This window comes from Colletotrichum chrysophilum, assembly GCF_026319265.1.
Source record: "Colletotrichum chrysophilum strain AFK26 chromosome Unknown scaffold_157, whole genome shotgun sequence".
Classification (NCBI taxonomy): Eukaryota; Fungi; Ascomycota; class Sordariomycetes; order Glomerellales; family Glomerellaceae; genus Colletotrichum; species Colletotrichum chrysophilum.
Genome location: NW_026517444.1, coordinates 76,594 through 97,688, shown reverse-complemented (window position 1 = coordinate 97,688; position 21,095 = coordinate 76,594). Strand labels below are relative to the sequence as shown.

The 21,095-nt window shown below is 51.0% G+C and overlaps 6 protein-coding genes across 6 annotated transcripts; 2 read left to right on the top strand and 4 right to left on the bottom strand.

Moving 5' to 3' along the window:
• Window positions 1-221: 221 nt before the first annotated feature.
• On the top strand, window positions 222-1,089 carry COL26b_011957 (uncharacterized protein; the record flags this gene model as incomplete). Its single annotated transcript, XM_053184610.1, has 4 exons — window positions 222-583; window positions 649-748; window positions 804-857; window positions 913-1,089. The coding sequence occupies 4 exons, from the start codon at window positions 222-224 to the stop codon at window positions 1,087-1,089; spliced, it is 693 nt and encodes a 230-aa protein (XP_053031468.1).
• An 880-nt stretch (window positions 1,090-1,969) lies between these two features.
• On the bottom strand, window positions 1,970-3,784 carry COL26b_011956 (uncharacterized protein; the record flags this gene model as incomplete). The annotated part of the gene is made up of 1 exon (XM_053184609.1): window positions 1,970-3,784. The coding sequence occupies one exon, from the start codon at window positions 3,782-3,784 to the stop codon at window positions 1,970-1,972; it is 1,815 nt and encodes a 604-aa protein (XP_053031467.1).
• A 2,453-nt stretch (window positions 3,785-6,237) lies between these two features.
• COL26b_011955 (uncharacterized protein) lies at window positions 6,238-7,293 on the bottom strand (the record flags this gene model as incomplete). The annotated part of the gene is made up of 2 exons (XM_053184608.1): window positions 6,238-6,830; window positions 6,882-7,293. The coding sequence occupies 2 exons, from the start codon at window positions 7,291-7,293 to the stop codon at window positions 6,238-6,240; spliced, it is 1,005 nt and encodes a 334-aa protein (XP_053031466.1).
• A 3,433-nt stretch (window positions 7,294-10,726) lies between these two features.
• COL26b_011954 (uncharacterized protein) lies at window positions 10,727-13,234 on the bottom strand (the record flags this gene model as incomplete). The annotated part of the gene is made up of 4 exons (XM_053184607.1): window positions 10,727-10,755; window positions 10,845-12,416; window positions 12,464-12,696; window positions 12,753-13,234. The coding sequence occupies 4 exons, from the start codon at window positions 13,232-13,234 to the stop codon at window positions 10,727-10,729; spliced, it is 2,316 nt and encodes a 771-aa protein (XP_053031465.1).
• Window positions 13,235-13,959: 725 nt separating this feature from the next.
• On the bottom strand, window positions 13,960-14,585 carry COL26b_011953 (uncharacterized protein; the record flags this gene model as incomplete). Its single annotated transcript, XM_053184606.1, has 3 exons — window positions 13,960-14,039; window positions 14,128-14,440; window positions 14,499-14,585. 3 exons carry the CDS (start codon window positions 14,583-14,585, stop codon window positions 13,960-13,962), a joined length of 480 nt encoding a protein of 159 aa, XP_053031464.1.
• A 3,513-nt stretch (window positions 14,586-18,098) lies between these two features.
• Window positions 18,099-20,168, top strand: COL26b_011952 (uncharacterized protein; the record flags this gene model as incomplete). Its single annotated transcript, XM_053184605.1, has 6 exons — window positions 18,099-18,145; window positions 18,223-18,342; window positions 18,413-18,629; window positions 18,707-19,240; window positions 19,296-19,899; window positions 19,957-20,168. The coding sequence occupies 6 exons, from the start codon at window positions 18,099-18,101 to the stop codon at window positions 20,166-20,168; spliced, it is 1,734 nt and encodes a 577-aa protein (XP_053031463.1).
• Between the last annotated feature and the right edge of the window lie 927 nt (window positions 20,169-21,095).

Below are 21,095 nucleotides of genomic sequence, written 5' to 3'. Positions count from 1 at the left end.
ATCGACGCGGAGTCTGAACAAGTTCCCGCCAGTCGGTGACATCCTTGAAGATGGCAGACGAACTGGCATGCTGCGGGTATAAAGTGCCAGTCGGCCACTGTCGTTGATTTGAAGCCCAGTCTTATCAGCACAAGCTTTCATTGCTATATCTTCACTCTTTTCATTTCCATAGCACCTCACTGACCCCTTTCGCCGTTCTTTGGAGACTTACATCATTCATCATGCGTACCGACGCCTTCAAGTTGCTCGCGGCTCTTGCCGTTTCTTTCCCCGTTGTCTCCGCCTGCGTTGGTAAGGATGCTCTGCCTACCGCTACCGAGACCATCAGCAGCGATGCTCCCATCGAAGTTGCCGCTGGCGAGAGCTACGACGGCAAGTTGGCCCGCTTTGATAGAGGGTCCGGTGCCTGCAAGGACCAGACTGAGGGCGGCCAGAAGGACGCCGTCTTCATCCTGCGTAAGGGCGCGACTCTCAAGAACGCCATCATTGGCAAGGACCAAATGGAGGGAGTCTACTGTTTGGGTGGCGGCTGCACAATTGAGAATGTCTGGTTTGAGGACGTGTGCGAGGATGCTATTTCAATGTAAGTTTCAATCATGAGCTATTCCATGTGGAGAGACATAGCGCTGACGATGGTTCCCCGTACAGCAAGGAGGATGAGGCTGGCACCGAGACCAAAATCATCGGTGGAGGTGCCTACAAGGCCGGTGACAAGGTAGTCCAGCACAACGGCTGCGGGCACGTCAGCGTAAGTTTGATTCTCTGAAGGACAATGCAACAAACATCGGTTGACAACCAGAAAGATCTCCAACTTCTACGCGGAAGACTACGGCAAGGTCTACAGAGCTTGCGGCACTGTAAGTGAATCAGGAACTTTGCGAAGACAGCCTGATGTATCTAACAGCATAACAGTGTGATGCCTGCAAGCGCACCGTCAGCATTGAGGGTGTCTCTGCTTACGGAGGTGGCGAGGTTGCTGGCATCAACGAGGACACTGGCGATGAGGCGACGCTCGTCAACATTTGCACCGACGCCAAGACCCCTTGCCAGCTCTACTCTGGTCCCGGCACCAAATCGGGCGAGTGCTAGGTTTCTCGAAATGAGGAGGCAACTCGACCCCTATGATGGATAAGAACTTCCTCGACCTTGATGGTTCTAGGAATTGACTTCCTGTGGAAGAGTCATGCGTCTCATGGGGGCCTAAGTGGTGGTTTCGTGTATATACTTCTTCAAAACATATGTTATAAGCTTAGTTATTAGCTTTACGAAAATGTCCCCGTGTCAGGGGTCTTGGTTTACCGAAAGAATGCGGAGAGCCCAACGCGAGGAATTTCATTCCCAGCTCCATGCCCCGGCTGTACAAGTCGCGGATGCATGTCTCATACCGATCTTCGCTACAGATAAATATGCTTATCAACCTGTGCATTGAGCTGAAAGAATATCTCAAGCCAACGTCGGCTCGATCTTCGCGTGCGACCAGGAAAAGAGATAAAGCGTACCTAAACACTAGGGATCCACACCAGTGACTATGTGCCTGGGCGGAAGGGTTTTGGAAAGCTGAGTGTTTTCGAAATCATGACCTCCTTGTCCAAATTCTTGCTCAAGCCAAAACGACCCGGTCGTAACAAGCTTGATTTTTTGCCCGCCATCAATCACCATGAACTCAAAAACTTTTCCCTAGGATCACTAAGTCTCCGTTGCATATTCTCTGACGGTTCTCAAGACTAGGCCCCCCAAAAGTGTTCGAAACGAGCCATGCTGAATTTGTACCCGACCTTATTGAGGAGGGTACTTGCTGTTGTTCTAAATGTATCGCAATGAACCACAGTTTTCTGGCACTCTGATTCGTAATATTCGTAATTAGCTGTCCAATAAAGATGTCGTGTATTCATGAAAAAGCAAACGATCATTATGTCCATTACATACGCCTAACCCCAAACAGGACCTGGTATCATATCTATAACCGAGTCTAGAAAAGCAAGACTCCCAGAGTAAATGCCAAACTCCACGCAATGCATCCATAAACTGCTTTCCCATGCATCAGACTCGTGGCAGCACTGTCGTCGCCGTCGTCTGAAGAGTTGCTGGGGTCTCCAGCCGGGCCTGGTGTAGACGTTGTCGCAGTACCAACACCTGGAGACGCCGATGTGAGAGCATCACATGCCGTGGGGTCAGGTTCAGAAGTGCCCACCCTAGCGCCAATGTTTACGACGACTGCCTCGGCATCCCGCAAAGGAATGCTTGCCTTGCCATCGTTTGCGACCTTCACAGTAATGTCCTCGTTGGAAACCTGTGACTGCGTGCCTGCATTGTCCTGCTCGAAGCTGATGCCATTCCATGTTGTGCCATGGGTAGCGTCTGATCCATCGGCAGTCAAGTAGCCCAAGTGCAGTGTTTCGCCCGCAAGGGAGGTCGGGAAAGTCAAGTCGACCGTAATGCTAGACTTGGATGAGTCAGACACGTTGGCAATTTTGCCATTGAGCAAAACGACAGAAGAAAGGGAGTCGCTCTGATAGACCGAATAAGTCTTGAGGTAGTCCGCATAGCCAGAGGGAGCGTTCGAGATCGACTCTTCGGCGATGCGGGCGGTACATGATCGGCCAAGAGTCTGGCCGAACGCCGCGAAGGCATAGTAGAGAGGGCGAACGAAACGGTCCCGGCCGAACATGCGTGTTGGCTGCCAAGCGCTGGCGTTGCTGTCAAAGGTCATATGGAATTGAACAGAGGTGATGTTGAGTGTTGCGGCGTAAAGAAGGAAGTTGAAGGTCCATAGGGCGGCAGCGAAAGTGTCGCTCAATCCCTCCACGCCGAGAGGCCCGACGACAGACATTTCTCTCAACGCGAAAGGGTAAGGCGTCTCCTTTGCTTGGTCTAGCTGACCCTCGATCGTGCTGAACTGCTCTTTGGTGTTGTCGAAGTGCATCATGTAATCCAGGGTCAAGGGGTATGGGAACGACCCTACGAAGTAGTAGTAGTTATGCTGGTTCCAGCTGGTGATGAATCCCTTGTCTGAGTTGTTGGCCTTGACATCAAGGTAGCTCTCCAAGTCCTTGATCTCGAATCCGGTACCAGTGACCCAAGCGGTGGAGGCGGAAGACTCAAAGAAGTTACTTTGCAGGTTCTTAGGTTGCAAGACCTCCTCCCAAACGGCGCGTGCTCGATCAAGCCACTCCTCTGCATATACCGAGCCGGACCAAGATCCCTTTCTGAACCCGTTATAGTTGTAGAGGTCTGGCTCGTTTCCGAATTCGAATGAGACGAGGTTGAGATTGGTGCATCGGTCGATGATTTGCGTCGCCATGGTCGTCAGCCTCTCGATGTAGTCCGACTCGGCGTATCCCAAGTTCAAGCCCCATGTAACGGGAGTTCCCTTTGGCAAACGGTTGGCAATCTCCATAAACTTTGGACCGACAATGAAATTGTCCGCCGGGACATCACCCGGCGCGGTCGGCTTCGGGTTGGGCTTAATGAGCCAGTCGTCTTGCGAATCGTCGTAAATCAGATAATCCTGCGTGTTTCCACCCAATCGCATGTGCGCCGGTCTGCCGGTGAAGTTGGCAAGGTTGTTTAGAAGGTTTATCGTCAGGTCGTTGGGAGTTTCATCTCCCATGAAGTAGTAGAGATGGTCAAGTTCGATACCGAAGCCGGCAAACGACGGGTCGACGGTCGCAGAAATATCGGAGGGAACATCTTCGGACAGCGATAAGGACAGGACTGAGTCGGCGGCGAATGCTGCAGAGATGAGGCCGAAGCCAGCTAGGAGGCGACTCTGCAACGGCGCCATTTCAAAAGCAACCGGGCAAATAATTAAGATAATTTGTTAGTAGTGTTTGGCTAGAACCATCGTGAGAAATGCAGCGGGGGCGGTCAGCCGCCTTAAAAGACGTTGGGACACAAAGATCGGTCACCGAAACGGGCGGTTTCATCGCCCACCACAGATTTCATCATCCTTGTGGACCAGGTCGAACCAACCGAGCCGGAGCTTTTGCGCCTGTGTCAGTTGAAATCCATGTTCACCTCCCGTTTGATGGTACCAAGGCTGGGCAGCAGCTCCAGTCTGACGCGTACTACGCGGCCGGGCGGTGACTCTGTGTGTCTGTGTTCTCCTCTCTGCAGTCAATAGCTCGAAATCGTTGGCGATGAGAAAGGGCCGAGATGCACAACCCGGTTTTTTTGGGAGATTTCCACGCTTCCACCAGACCCGGCTGGCGAACAATTGGAGAGCCTAGACCGTCCGCCGTGAGAATGCCATGCCTGTTTAGGCGCTGCGATGCCGTTGTGCCGTGATTGCGACAGACGGTTGGTGGGTTAATGACATCAGGGAGGGAAGCACTCCCTGTTGGTTCTGCGGGCCAAAACGTTGGCGGTTTGTCTCGCCCCGCAAAACGTGCGTGGATGGCAGGGAATCCCATGGCCATCGGTGATGTCAACAAGACGTTTAGCGATTGTGGCAGGGATAGCAGCCCCTGTATTCCCTCCATCCCATCGCTTGCAGATGAAGAGACGTGACAACCTGGCAAATTTGGTGCATCGGAAGTTGGGGTGACATGAGCAGGTCGGGAGGACGGGAGCTACTTCGTCTGACATGAGTTTGATAGAGTTATGGCTGCTCCCAGAGGCCTGGCACCTCTCCGTCGCTTGCCTTCACGAATTGTCCGAATCGTCAAACAGAGTTCTGTCCTGCAGGAACAGCGGAACGGCTTTGTCGATTACTGTCGATCATCTGCCATCGACACAAAATTAGAAACGCCGGCCCACAGGATACTGAGGCAGTACAGTTGATTTTGCTGTTTGAAAGGATGAGAATTGAGGAGACGCTCGCCACACGTTTCGGCGCGGAAGCAAAACGAACAACGGAATACCGGGACCGCGAATATGTGGATAAGCGATAGGGGATGATAAGGATCACCGGTCGCAGCCTCAAGAAAGCACCACTGAAGGATGAGGGCGTTGGATGTCTTTGACGCGGCTGACGTCAACTGAAGTAACAGAGCGCGCCGCGCTGAACCAAGTGTTTGTTGTCACCAGGCTGTCCTGGGTTTGCAGCTTGAAACGTGCCCGCCTGGTTGAGCCGCCATGAACGACAAGATCGGGATCCCGCTTTTTGCGACCGAAGTTTGCTGGTCATGGGATCCAGCCGGCATCTCGGCTCCACACACCAGGACGCACAGAATTTCTTGCCGCTGACGTGCCGTCATTATGAGCATCAGTTGGCTCATGACCAGGCCAACGAACTGTTTGCCTGTCAAGCTCGAGAGGATTCCAACACACGCGTGGCAGTGCATTCCGACATGGCATTTCTTCCATGTTATCTTTCATTTACACGGGGCTGTCACGCTCTCAGCAAGACCTATGTCCACATTCATCCAAGCAAACACTGCAAGCACGCACCGCTGGCTCCCGGGAATACCATAGGATTTCAACAACCCCCACACTTGACTGCCGCGGTCCCATCTTCCATGTAGTGCTGTTTCCTCTCCACTTGGTGCAGAGCTTTTCAGCCACCGCTCTGCATAATCGCTCAAGCTCATTCAGTTGCCAGCTGGCGGGGCTCCAGCTGTGGTTGATATCTGTACAATCCTTGGCAGGTTTGGCGTAAAATTTTCACTGATCTGGAAGACATTCCCTGCGCGTGCGCGTCCGCCCGGGCCTTCGCCACTCCGATCCAGCGAGACAGCCCGGGTGGTTGTGCCGGGAGTCCCGGGGAGACGGGTAGATCACGATCATCACAAAGACCGGAACCTCCAATTGGTCTGACGCCCAAGCCGGGTCCATCATCGTGACATGCTTGTGGGCAATGAGGATCATTGAAATGATTTCCTGGATTACGCGAAACCTGCTTCCCGCTCTATCATTAGAAATTGATCATTGGGATGCGCAGCATCGCAACGCTGCAACGAATTGGCAAACAAGGTGGCCCAGTCCGTCGTGGAGCCGCACGGGCAATGCGTCGATAGGTGGGCTAGATTCCAAAAGTCACTTTGCATTGTTCGCATTACGCACGAATTCAATGGCAAAGAAGCATTTTGCTGCTCAACACTGCGTTCACCTAATTCTACGGAGGAAGACTCCACGGGTGTTTCTGTCAATGTGCTAGGGAGTCATTACGTTCTTCAAATTTCGAAACAGTCTACATGACGAAGAGTGCTCCCATTTAGTTTAATTTCCTCAAACTCTCAGTCTCAAATTCGTAATCCGTACCGTTCCATCGCACCGTCATTCACTCAATTCCAAAGTTTAACAGTACTCGCAAGCGCCTGTAGGGCAGTAACCGTGGCTGCAGCTGAAGCTGCAAAGTCCCTTGTAGCTGTCGTCAAGTCCGGCGGCGGGGCATCCGTCCCGTCCATCGCCACCCGGGCTGGTTGTCTGCTCGCCGTAAGAGGCACACTCACAGACACCGTCAGGGCAGTATCCGTTGGAGCAAGCGAAGGCACAGAGGCCGCTATAGTTGTCCGACAGGCCGGACTTGACCTTGCCGGAAGTGCAGAAGGAACCGGTAGAAGTCGGGGCGGGAATGCTGGATGTCGCGGTCGCGGTCGGGGTGGTTCCAGATGGGACGCACTTCTCCTTGATGTAGGCGGCGCCATCATTTGTGTACAGCTGGAAGTAGTTGGTGTGGGCATCCTCGCCCATCGTGCGAGTACCGTCACCATAGGCACAGACGGTGTCCTCGCCGTTGCACCAAGAGCGCAGGACACTAGAAAAGTTGTTCAGGTTGGCGAGGGACGAGCTAGAGCGAGCCATTTGGCCGCTGTAGGTAGATCCGGCTTCGACGTTGTAGTTTTGGTCGGCAATGTGGGTTGGGTCACCGAAAAGGAGTGCAGCGCAGACTGGGACGGATTAGCAACCGACTTCTTGGAACGTTGTTCCAACAAACTTACCCTTGCTGCCGGGCGTGGAAGTGGCATCGAGGCCCGAATCAGCGAGAATGTCACCAACAATATTGGCACCTTCGCTGTAGCCACTCAGGACGATTTTGGAATCGGGGCACTTCGCAACGTAGGCCTTGATCTGGGCAACGCCGGAGGTTCGGCCCTCCTCAACCGCATTAGGGTAACCCGAGGGGTTTGACGCATCGAAAAGGATGTCTTCGTAGTCGCAGCTGGAAAGACCGGTGCAGGTAGCCTCATAAAGAGACTGTTGGCGTCCGGGGTAGCCCTCGTTCCAGCCACGAGCGAAGAAGAGGTGAAGATCGGTGCAGGATCCGGAGCCAGTGGATTGACGCTTTCCGGGGGCCGCGGAGGCCAACAGGATGAAATTGAACAGGGTGGTGATGGCCTTTGGTGACAACATATTGACTGATTAATATTATGAGTATTATTACCGTCTAGTTGGTTGACGTCGGAAAAAACGAGTGACTGGTCGTGGACGATGAGATCGTTGGGACCAAAAGATGCGAAAGATTGATTTCCGGGGAAAACGGAGTCTTATTTCAAACCGGAGGCTGAAGGTGGACCATGGGGATAACCCATCGGTCCATTGTTGCATCGAGTAAATACAACTCTCCCCTGATGCTGCTTGTCCGGGCGAACCGATAAGAAGTTATTGTGGGTTTCGTCGGTGTTGACCCTCGAAAATAGCAAAGTAATCGTGGGTTGGTATCATTCGCAGGGATCTAGAGTGGGACTCGCACGAGCTTAGTTGCTAGGCTGACTCTCGATACGAGGCAGGTAAGCAATTGTGGATGTCGGCTGATGAATGTTATGCGGTCTGGAAAAGGGGCACCATTGCCGTGACAGCACACAGCCAACGGCTATAGGTTCTCTTTATGAAAAGTACTTGGCTTATTCTCAATTGAGAAGCATCGCAGTGGCTGAAGTATTGTCAGTTCATTTGTACAGAATTGCACATTTCAAATCTGGTGCGTCCCAGTAGGATTTATGTGCGCACATGGTGGCCCAGAGTCCCCGGCGGGATGATAATAGATCCTTTCCGGCGCATGTGCCTGGCAGGCAGGATAACACGTGCGTTGTGTCTTAAAAGCATAGGGGAGAAATTCTACCTATCATCAAGCTGTCTCAACTTTATTGACAATCTCATTGAGCCCCAAGCCCCGAGAAACTGTTTTAACAGGCGATGTCTTTGGATACGGGGGGCCCCTGTCAAGTCATCGTCGGAGCGGACAGGGCTACGGCCCGGATCGCCGGAGCTCGGACGATGAACATCGTCATTCGCGTGCTTCTTGACTCAATATTTGGCGGTCGTTATTGCGGATTCGAGAGCTCCCATTCGGTCTTCCAATGGCAATTCAACATGTGCAATCGGGAATGTTGGCGGCACGTTCAGGTCCCCTGAGATGCAATTGACTACTATGTAGTACAGCAAAAGCTTGTGCTTCCATCAGAATAAATAGTGAAAGCTTCATGTCGGCGAATCGGTGTTTCCGCCCGGGCAAGACATATTGCTGTCAGACTTCCGTCAGGATGGACCCCGCTATCTTGCATCAGAGGATCAACGGAGCCCCAGAGAGGGGTAGTCACCTACGCAGTTGGTCTGACTTCTGATGCATCATCCACCGACAGGAATCAACTTTCACCCTCACTTGATATTCATTGGCCATTATCACGATACTCGCCGCTATTGATCTCCATCAGCATACGCTCGATCACAATTGGAATTTTGGCGGACGGAATACCTCCGACATTATGTGGCTTATCAATCTGCAAAGTCTGGAACTCAAGGAATTCTTCGGCGGCGATATTCCTGACTACGCCATTTTGTCGCATACTTGGAGCTGCGGCGAAGTGACATTTCAACATTGGACCGACCGATCTCTAGCCTCCCAAAAACAAGGGTACCAGAAGATTCTGGATGCAGGCGCCCAAGCACGTGGTGCAGAATACAACTTCTTGTGGGTGGACACAAATTGTATCAATAAAAGCAGCTCATCGGAGCTCACCGAAGCCATCAACTCAATGTTTTCTTGGTACTTCCATTCGGGAGTGTGCCTTGCGTATCTCTCCGACATACCAACATCTGGGCAGCATTACGCCGCAGAGAATGTTTCCTGTAGCCGGTGGTTCACTAGAGGCTGGACTTTGCAAGAGCTTTTGGCTCCCAAAGAGGTTTTGTTCTCCGCAGCCGATTGGTCGCTCATTGGCACAAGGTCATCTATGGCACATCACGTTTCTTCGGCTACAGGCATCGACGTCAAATATTTCAATTCGAAGTCAATCACGTCTACGGCGTGGCAAGATCAGTGGGAGAATGACCAGAATCATCCAATTTTCCAAGCATCCGTTGGTGAAAGACTTTCATGGCTGACTCGCCCCGAACTACCAGACTTGAGGATATGGCATATTGTATGCTTGGAGTTTTCGGCATATCTATGCCTTTGATATACGGGGAGGGGTCTCGGGCATTCATGAGACTGCAAGAAGAGATTTTGAAGGTTTCGGACGATCATTCTTTGTTCTGCTGGTCTTGGGCTGCATTTTCTGTTACGGGGAGTCTACTCGCGTCTCGCCCACATGCCTTCGAAGAAGCATCTCAATTCACCCCTCGAGAAAACAATAGGCCACAGCCATACAGCACGACGAACGCGGGGCTATCGATTCAACTTCGAACTCTATCATGTTGGTCATCGTATATCAGCATTTTCAATGTTGACACCATACACAAAAACGAAGATACAGGTGTGTTACTGTCAGGAGATCCAACCACAGGTCGATTTGTCAGGTGTCCTTATCCAGGAGTCCCGATTCATCTTTGTTACACAAGAGGACTGAAGACCCATTCTATGGATATGTTTTTGCCAACGAACAGGACGGGCTGTCGTGTGATCGAAGCAACGCCCTTTGCAAGAACACCGGCAGCCAAAGCTGGGGTTCTACTCTCCTTTGATACAAGAGACAAATTCGTCGAAGTTAGGACGCTACCTGTGGGAAGTTTCTTCGGAACCTCAAGCATAGTCGATATTCGCTTCCAAAAATCAGCTTTGAATAGCAGCGCATGTGAAGATGCCGAGTCAAACTGGTTTGCAGATACAGTTGACACAGCTGCGAACATTTTGGGAGCTACAATGGTCAATTTGAAGCTTTCCAGGGAATTTCAGAACACAACCGAATCCTATTTATTTTTTGTGAAACAACCACAAGCTGGCACGCGACAAGAGCTAGAATGGCATTACTGCCGCATTCCCCACGCTGCGATTGACTTTGTTGGTTGGTCGCATTATGCAGCTCCTCAAATGTGGCAGTTGGAACATCAGGGAATAGACAGGCGGAAATACGGCCAAAAGGCTCTCATGGAACCTGAATTTGCGGATGCCTTGAATTTCTCTGTCGCAGGCAAAGTCACTGTTGCTGTTGCGGCTAGAACGTCGAAGACGGTAGGTGGAACGCTGCTGAAGCATGTACATCTGACTTGAACTAGCCTAGCGAGGAGCACATGTAGAAGCTCTGTCAGAAATCACGCATACACTTGAAAGTTCACGTCCGATCTTGGATCTATCATGGCGCTTCCATGACAGGGTTAGCAGCGCGTCATCTAATTTAACTGAGCGAATGTCCGTATCATAGATTCTTCTTCAAAGCTATGCCTTAGTCACTGTCTGCCTGATGAACGAATATATGGTTTGCCAAGAGGGAAGAGCAGTAAATTGACCATTTACTCCTGCCTTTGGGGAAACGACCTCCACAACCTAGAGCTCTGAGGCTTGCTACATCGTATCAAAACATACAACAAGCGCAATACCACTTGGTTTGTGGAATCTGGCATACACAAACTAGTTCAAGCTGGCGTAATCTCCAAAACCTGCCCTTCAGTCGTCCTTATTTCAACAGTGTACATATCCCCATCGACAAGAACACTCTCAGCATTTCCAACCCGAAGATTCAGCTTACCTCCAGTTTTCGATGTAATACCTGCTCTCTTGAAGGCACCATTCTCCCATTCGACATCAATAACAAAGTTGCCTCTTGCGACCAATCCCTTCGCACTACCCGTTGGCACGGCTTGACCTGGTAAAGCAGGAAGAATATGCACAGTCCCCGTGTGGCTTTGAAGCAACATTTCCGTGATACCGCTTGTGAAACCGTAGTTTCCGTCAATCTGGAATGTCGATCCCTTATCTGTGTTCCATAAGTTCGCGGTGGGAAACGTAGCGAACCAACCCTTCACCTGTTCCCATGCATCCGCTCCCCTGAACGATCGTGCGTACATATTGATCATCCATGTGCGACTCCACCCTGTGCTTCCTGATCCCGCATCCCTGCGACGGTCCAGTAGAACCTGAGCGGCCTCGGACAGCGTTTCGTTGACCAATGGCGAGAATTCTTTTCCAGGATGCAGAGCGTATAAAGGTGAAAGATGACGGTGACTAGGCGCCGATTCTTTGTATTCATAGCGCCATTCGAGGATCTGGCCCTTGGAACCAATCTGCGCAGGCTTGATGCGAGGCAAGAAATCTTTAGCCTTCTTCAGGTCTTGGTTGGTATCATCGATTCCCAAGATGTCCGCCGCCTCGATGATTGCACTAAAAACGTCGTGCATGAGCTGATTGTCCATGGGTATGTCGATATCCATTGGCTCCGAGCGACCAGCCACGCTGAAATTGCTCGGGACGACAAAAGTGTTCTCTGGTGACAGCGAAGGACCTGTGATTCGATAACCCTCGTGTTCAAAGGTATAACACTCATAGAACGTAGCCACGTCGATTAAAAAGGGATAGGCAACGTCTGCTAAGAATGTCTTGTCACCCGTGAAGTGGTAATGATCCACCATATGCTGTACAAGCCATGCGGCGCCCATGGGCCACATGGTAGAAGATGTGTAGTTGTCAGTCGCACCCGGGTCGCCCCAAACGTCCAGATTGTGGTGAAACATTGTGCCGTCACAGCCATACATGGCCTTCGCCATGGCTTTGCCTCTTGGGTTGGCCACTTTCATCAAGTCAAACAAAGGCTCTTGTGTCTCGATCAGATTCGTTGGACCGGCAGACCAGTAATTCATCTCGGTGTTGATATTGATAGTATACTTTCCGCCCCAAGCAGCCGTGGTTTTGTTGTTCCAGATGCCCTGGAGATTCGCGGGCATATCTATATCGGCTTCGGTGTTTCGTGAGGCTCCAACGAGCATGTGGCGGCCGAGATTCCAAGCGAGAGTGGACAGCTCAACATCACTTGAATCATTCCGGGCTATGGCCACTCTCTCATCCGTGGGTAACGCAGAAAGTCCTCGCGGTGATTTGCCAAGATCAATCGAGGCCCGTCCAAGAAGGCTGCTGGAGTCTTTGAGGGCTTCATCCCTTAGGTCTGAATAACCCTTGGTCAGTGCAGCGTTCAATTTGCGATCAATCTCAGCCTCCCATTCGTCCTGAGACGCGAAGCGATAATTAGTCTCTGCGTCGAAGAACAGGTCAATGGCCGTAGCTCCCGTGATCCTGAGAACGGGACCATCGTTTTCGAACTTGGCTACTTCAAATCAGAACGAGCCGGTACTGTAGCTTAGGGGCTCTGCATACCTCCCGGTGCCACGAAACGAGCCTGACCAGTAAACAAAATTGGGTTTTCATCAAGAGGCTGTCCGCTAGAGCCCATCAGGGTCACTGAGTTGACGCCGCCTGCAGTGGATGCAACATTGACCAAAATGTTTGCCAGTCGACTGAAGCTAGCCTTGAGGTTGAGAGCACCTTCCTCACTGGAAGTGAAACGAGCGGCGAGCACCCCAGCTGGGTAGCTCGCGACGAATTCCCGCCTATCATTCAAAATCGTTAGAGAGAGTATTCAATACGCGGAAAAGACTATACACACGTGAAGTTAACTCCGTCGAAAGCGTACGAGGAGCCCGAGTTACCCTGCTTTGTGTCAAGCCACCTCACGTAGTTCTCCAAGTTACCGCTGTGTCCGAAGTCAAGATCCAAATTGCCGAAATATCCAAACTGACGTTCGGATTTCTCGGCCGGGGTCATCTCCCTCAACACAAGCTGGCCGCCTTCGGTAATTTTGCCAGAGAGAAACAGCTTACGAGCCACAGGTAGGGTCGCCAAGGCGTTGGGAGGAGTTCGGTCTTGGATAGGACCGGACCAGATGGTATCTTCATTGATGGTGAGGGTTTCGTTTGCACCTCCCCAAACAGTTCCCCCGAGTCGTCCATTGCCGATCGGAAGAGCGCCCTGTTCCCATTCTGTTGTTGGTTTTGTGTACCAGAGGTAACGACTTCCATCAAAGGAGGATGTGGCGTTGCTTGCGGTGGCAAGCAATGCTGCAATAAACAAGGCATGTGCAAGCGTCATTGTCTCTTGTGTGACTATGGAAGTTTCGAAACCCAAGCTTTATCGACGACTAACTCCCTCGATAGACCTTTCAAGGAATCAGTCTCATTTTATAGATTTCGCTTGTAAGTTGACTATCTCTGATGACACTGCACTTCCGCCTGTCATGCACACCTTGCAGCTCCATTCTGATTGCTGGCCAAAATCCGACGCTCGTGATGCAATGAGTAGTAGTGGCATTGCGGGGAAGACGAAGTGTGTGGGGTAGGTGTGTCTGCGCCCATCCCCGACGCCCTACTCTGGGCAACAAAGTCTACTTCACATTCGTGGAGAAACAAAGGACGATTCTCAAAATGGCTTGCAGGATACGATCGTCAACCGTCCATCACGTCTAATTACTTGGACACCCCGCCGGCTAAATGCAGCCTGCGAGTCATCCTTCAGATTCGATCTCAGAAGGGTAATATTCGCCTGTCATTCACTCCCGTGCCAATCAGAGCGAACATACAAACAGCGTCAATATGCAGGTACAAGAAGGGTCAGCAACTCGTGTAAACAATCGTATTTCGGCAATCTCCCGAACGTCAATAATACGCTACGATGTCATCAAGCAACACGTGGAAGACTTAAGTGAAAACCAACGTAGGATGCACGTTGAATGACTGATTCTGTGTTGGTGGGCATCTCAAATGAGTATTAATGAAAGATACAATAGGTAGCTCTTAGCTTGATTATAAGGACGTAAGCTACCTGACTTCGGTTTCTCCCGTCGGATCCTCTTCGTCTTTCTTCCCTTCTAACTCAGCTTCGCCATAGATGAAATGATCTGTCACACACTCATCGCTGGCTTTCTGCGGGCTTTACCTCGTACGTAGTTGTGACCATGATTCCACCATGCTGACCACTAGACTTACTTGTCAAGCTTCCGTCGCGGTCACCGCTAGCCTGAGGCCAGTTGGCGGATTCGGAAGACTTGACAATATGCTCTTCGCTTGAGTTGTTATCGAACTCGGTCATGTTGTACTTGTTGTGCCTTCTCTTTGCAGGCATAGACCGGTCGGTGCTCTGGCCGCCACCTCCAATCGTGACCAGCTGATGACCATATCTATCACCTGATCCGGTGTACTTCATGGCCCCGCTGCTGCTGCCCTTGCTCGAGCTGAGCCAATGAGCCGAAGAGAAGAGAGGTCTGATGCAAGCTGCGTTCACGGCGATAATGCCAACAAACTGGCAGGGAACAACAAGTCAGTACTTTTCGGGGTTCCAAAGGATAGATGTTGCTTACAGTTTCTCGGATGGCCCAGATGGTGCTGACATTGATCCCGTCAATATCTTTCAACGACAGAATGCAGCGTAGCAAGGCAGCGATCATGACAAAAACTCCCGAGCAAAGTAGGACACCAATGGCGAGCTTGCGCTTGATACTGAGCTTCACCGTCCATAGAAGAGGCAATGGAATTGAAACAATGCACATATCAGTCCTTGAACAATCATTAGCCCCAAAACCTTCCCACGAATTAGTCTTAAAAGCAAAAGAACTTACGTTACATTGAGAACAACCAAACTCAAGTAGTTTGGAACGGCCAAAGTGCACTCGTCTCCTGGGTATGGCACAACCTGCCAGTTTCTTTGCACGGGTGTACAATGCCCCCAGATAACAACGATTACGCCGCAATACGCTAAAATGGTCGCGATAGCAGTCCATTTCACGATCTTTTGTTGTCTTGTCGCAAGTCTGTGTAAACAGCCATGTTCAGCTCGACTCCTTATAGAGTAGGTAGTAAGGACGGAGGAAGGACGTACGTGATGCGGCTGAAAAAGAAGAGAATGCAAGCCTTCAAGCACCAAATAAGAGTAACGTAGAAGTTCCATCCCGCCAGCAGGCACTTCGAGCCAAATTCGAACTTTGCAATTTCTTGGGGTGTCAGGGTCGCGCCGATTTCGTCGGTAATCCCAATGTTGGTTCCATTTTGACCTGTTGAAGGGGCACAAATTAGACGTCGAACTGAACAATTGCAGGGAAGGGACAGACCAACCGATGAGCTCCAGCATACACAGTTCTAACTACAAGATAGAGTTAAGGTAAGCAATCTGTCCAAGACGTCTGGAATATGATTGGTGTGACTTACAGTCCAGAAAATCAAGCACAGAATTGCGAAATAGTCATCCCCTTGCCAATTGAAGCCGATTATTCTCCAGCGAGCGAATATTCGAAGTAAAATCACAATTACACCAAGACCATACTCTGTCCAGGCCTCAGTCTGGAAGGGAGTCGCCATAGTGAAAGAGGAAAAAGACACGAAAGGAGTGAAGAGGCCAGCCAAGCAAAACACCCTCAACAGCCGTCAGAACCACCAAAATAACCGACACAAGGCCGGTGGGAGTTTTCGGGGCGCCTCGGATTAAAAGCCGCATTCCTTCGATCAAAATGTGTTTACGTACAACGTTTTCTCGCCATCTGGACGAGGATCGAGTCTGCTTCCCCTGTGTGTGATTGACAGGGGATTAGCCCCCGAAACGACATAACGTCTTCAGCGGGTGTTACTGAAAAGGACAATCCTTGGATCCGAAGTTCCGGCAAGTCACAATTGACAATGCCCTCTCCTGTTTGGGCAGGCAGCGATCGACGGGGAAATCGTTCTAATCAGGCTCCCAGGGAATCAAGGCAACAATGTACTGTCTTGGCACAGAATCGGGCCGCCGCGATATTCCTTCCAGACGATAACCACGTGCGGGCATGGAATATGAGTCGGCCAGCTGTTCATGTTGGCTCCTGCGGCGAGATAAGCCAAAGCTCGGCGGTGGTTGTATGAGCATCGCGCAGCAATGAAGTCCTTGCTCTGCACATATCCCAGGCATAGCGCATTTCCTGCGCCCACTGAGCATTTCCAAATCTGGACAGCTCTCCTGGTCTCTCAAGGATATGACCGTTGACTTGAACATTCACAATTCCCTGGCGGCTCACCGGTAGGTCTGAGCTCGCACTGATCATCACTATTCACAACGAATCAGATATTCCGGGCTAATGTTAGCCAAGCAATGTTATCCATTTGGACTCTTCAATTCCGACCCATAAGTACTTGCTATCCGTGTGCTGAAGGTGAAAAGGGCCCAGTCTCCGTGCGTCTTTGGTCCAACACAACGTAGCATCCGCCAGAGCGGTGATCCGCAGGACCACTTGAAAAATTTCTCAGACCAAACGGAAGCAATTGAATGGTCGAGGGTATTATCGCCAAGATAGACCCCCAAGGGCATGGCCTTGCCAGCAGGGGTCTCGCTCCATATTACGAAATATTACAGGCCATGAAGGGTACGTGTGCATTCTCCATCAGCCGCAGGTCTCATAGTCACGCATGACAATTGCTCACAATTTCCGTAAAATGGGTCAACAGTTTTCATCTTCCAGTTGTCTGGTAGGCTAGTTGGCGATGCTGTCAAAGCTGAATGCAGACGCGGATTTGGTTCCTCTTGTGGGAAATCCCTGGTCGATTCAACCCCCCTTATCAGATTCGTCGCGTAAACACAGATGGAGACGGCCCACAGTCGGTCGGCGAAAGGGAACAGTCAGTCAAAATTAGAAGTGATGTGGGCGCCACTCCCGTCCGGCCCCATATCCCGAGCTTCATAATTCTGCTCGTTCCAGATTTCCCACGGGGGAGAAAGGCACCCCAGACCTTGATGGAAGTTCTCGGGCTCCAATGGTCAACTTGTCTCCACAACTCAAAAAGCACGACTCTTGGATGCATTTCTGTGCGAGTTGCTCGCGTTCACTTTGATGTTGCGAGAACGCTGAAATATCACCAAGAAAACTGCTGCAGAGTATCAAGGGTCTTCTAGAATGACAATGTTGCATTGACTCACTCTAATGGTTCGATGCCAATTACGAATTATGATCATGACCTGCAGTATCGGAGCATTCGATGGCAGGATGCAACCTGAACGGTCTTGAGGAAGCTTGGTACGCCTCATCCCTACTGAAAGAGGAAGGGGGCAAGCCTTCGTACGACGAAGAACCTTTCAAACACGGCTGAGAAGGATGATGTTCAGAGCCTCCCAATCCTTTTTTTGCCTTCGTTTCGTTCTAGGCCAGGGGCAACTTCTGTAACTGTCGCATTCTGGGCTGTGAATGTGAGAGATTTTGACTGCCCTAGAAGTTGCATCCTGCGATGCCTTGCAACCAGCATTCCCATTGGTTCATGAAGTCTCACTAATGATGATCGTCGGTCGGTAGTTTGTCGCCCAGCGAAACCCGGCATAGAGCCGGACAGTTTTCATGTCGAAGCGTCGTTGGGGCTGTACAAAAGGTCTTGGGATATTCACAATGGGCTTAGTTCGTGCATGTTCTTCAGAGGATCGACCCCGGAGTTGCTTCCGGTTGCTGCATTACTTCTGTGGGTGCTCTCATGCACGACGGTCGCTGAAGACACACGCAATCCTAGCACCAACAGTGGTTAAAGCTGTTTTGCGTGTGCGGGGACCCCAGACATCGGCCCAGCCGTGGTGGAGATGGTTCTGCCAGACCCTGCAGGTTGCGACCATTACCACCGAAGCCACCGGCCATTGAAGCGGTTCAGTTTCCTTTTGGAGAAGATGGGCATCACTTGGCAACGGCGCAGCTTTCCCCAGTCGTATGGGGGCAAGCTCAGCATACTCAAGGGGTAGATAGCAGGTTGGTGGATGTCAGATGAGGGGGAGTTGAGGTCGATACGTGCGAGAGGAGAAAGCGAGAATCGGACGCGGGTCTAAGACATTGCGTGAGAGGGTGCATACAAGAATCCGCAACCTAGCCACTCGAAGGGGTGCATCGGTCATTTTTCTCGTCATTGTCTAAGCTTTCTCGCCAATTCTCTTGAAATCATCCCGACTTTAGTCCTGAACTTTCAACATGGGTTCTATTCCTCAAGATCTCGTTTACGACTTCGTCATTTGCGGGTAGGTCCTTGGCACTTGGACAGAACACAAATTTTGGGGGCTCCTCGGAAACTGACCTGGCTGTCTCTGTTTTCTAGTGGCGGCACTTCTGGTTGCGTTGTAGCTAGCCGACTTGCCGAGAACCCCAACACCAGCGTTCTTGTCATTGAGGCTGGCGAACACAACAAGGACTTGGAGAATGTTCATATGACAGGGGGGTGAGTCAAAGAACCGCAATTGCAACTCACGTTTTCGTTCAATGCTCACAAGCTCTGCTTCGCATTCTAGTTGGTCCCAACTTTTCGACAAGGAGACCGACTGGAACATCATCAGCGAGCCCAAGGTTGCTGTTAATAACAGACAAGTGAAGCTAAGTCGGGGCAAGTTTCTCGGTGGATGCTCAGGATGCAATGGTACTCTATGCATTCGAGGCGCCAAGCAGGACTACGATGACTGGGACGCTGAGGGCTGGAGTGGCGAAGACTTTTTCAAGTATGTCCGCAAGGTATGTAAATCCGAGACCCTTTGATTGCTCCACTCTCCTCATTAGTTGTTCGCATTTCTAACATGCAATTTGCGCAGGCCGAGAACTTCCACGGAAAGGATTGGTTCAAGGCGTCTTCCGACCATGGCACCGAAGGCCACCTGGACATCGAGCCGCATGATCTCGCTCCCATCTCCAACCTTATCATGGATTCCATGGTTGACAAGGGACTCCCACTTGATCACGACATGTTCACCCATGGAAACAACCCTCATGGATGTGGCCATGCGCCGAGAACAGTGTACAAGGGAACTCGCACGACTGCAGCCAACTTCGTTACAAACGCCAACACGAGGGATAATCTGCATCTCATGACTCAAACACACGTTGACAAGGTTATCATCGAGAACGTCAACGGGGAGCTCAAGGCTACTTCCGTCCGTGCAGTCAAGCCCGACGGATCCCCCGTCAACATCAAAGCAACCAAAGAGATCATTGTGAGCGGCGGTGCCTACTGCAGTCCCAACATCCTGAATCGCTCTGGCATTGGTGCCAAGTCTGAGCTGGAAAAGTTCGGCATTCAGACTTTGGTTGACTTGCCCGGTGTCGGTAAGAATTTGATGGATCATCTTGTGAGTCTACCTTCTTCACATATGTGTCAAACCTTCTGCTTACAGGAGCATCAAGATCGTTTTTATGTTCTACGAGACTGAAAAGGAGGGTCTGACCAACGACCATCATGTTTACCACGGCGATAACTTTGCGAAGACATATGCTCTCTGGAAGGACCACAAGGCGGGCTTTCTGTCGACCTTTCCCTTTGGTGCTTTTGCGTACGCCCGCTTAGATGACCGTCTCGCCGATTCGGACTTGTGGAAGAATGCCCCTCGCGAAGAGGGACGTGACCCGATGGGTCTCACGCCGAAGCAACCCAACATTGAGTTCTTCACCACCGAATGCTACGGTGGGCCCAAGCAGTTTGATAAGTTTCCCGTCGACAACAAGCATGCCTTCAGCATGATCGCCGAGCTCTTTGCCCCCAAATCTCGGGGCACTGTGACCCTTCGCAGCACTGATGCCACCGCGGTCCCTGTCGTCGATACCAACTACCTTGCTGACCCTCTTGATGTCGAGGTCCTCGCTGAGGCGTGCCGATTTGGTAATGAGATCATCATGCAAGGCAAGGGTACCAAGGGTATCGTCAAGGGTTCTTGGCCAAGCGAACTTGTACACCACAAGTACACGACTCGTGAGGAGTGGATTCCTTACGTGAAAGATAACGCAACCACCTGTGAGCTCTCCACCAGTTACCTAACATCCTTGAATGATTGCTAAGATCACGAACTAGGTTACCACGCTGCTGGTACTTGCGCAATGGGCAAGGCAGACGACCCGAAGGCTGTTGTGGACCATACCCTCACCGTGAAAGGAGTCAAAGGCTTGCGTGTAGCTGATTGCAGTATCATGCCAACCCTCAACGGTGGCCACACGCAGATGCCGGCCTACGGCATTGGTGAAAAGGCTGCCGACCTCATCAAGGAAACTTGGAAGCTCAAGTAAGAGCCTATTTGGATGAGGAACGCCGGTTGGAAGCTTCATCTCAGTCCTGGTTGAGAAAAACTAGTTACCAAACGTGTCTTCCTTGACGCGTGAATCATCAAGAGCAGCCCGAATTAGGCTAGCTTCTTTTGTATGCAGTTAAAATGGAAATAATGTGACGAATCATGATTTCGGGGCACTTCGCACGCCTCCACGAAACGAATTTACTAGTGATGCATGTCGGCCGGTCTAGCACACCTTCGAAGCACATACGATGCGACTGAGCTCAATCGAGAAACAGTCGTCTTGCAATCACACAACATCAAGTGCTCAAGAATAGCAAAAGCACACAATAATGGGTGCGCGGCTTCCCCGGCATGTTCCCGACGAATGCAGCATTTGCAGACATTGGATGTCAATGGAAAGAACTTCAACTACGAGGAGTATCGACTATTCAATAATCGAGATTCTAGTCTAATCACATGTCCATTTGCTACGATTCTGCGGTTAGCTATCACACAAGAACAGTAGTTTCCGACGGATTTTCAGCAAGATAAATATCACGCCAAAGCCGGTGGAAACAATCCCAGTCTGATTCGACCAAACCTGGAGCTTTTTGGCCCGCCGAAGTTGACGGATAGTTTGCAGATCGGACATCTTCTTCCAGTGTCGAAATCTCTTGACTCTCATCAGTGCATGGATCTTGTCACCTCTTGGATTGAATATTGTAACGAGTGACATAAAGGAACGGCCTGCCGAGCTACTGATGTTACGCCGCTTCCGCGCAGAGTTCTTTATCTTGGCGAATCGAAACGCTGCCTTCGTCTCTCGGAAACGAACCGCGAGAATGAGCGATACGTCGCTTTAAGCCATCGATGGGGCAAGCAACAGATACGTGTCACAACAAAAAGTAATGTCGCCATGCGCAGGGATGGAATTCCATGGGAC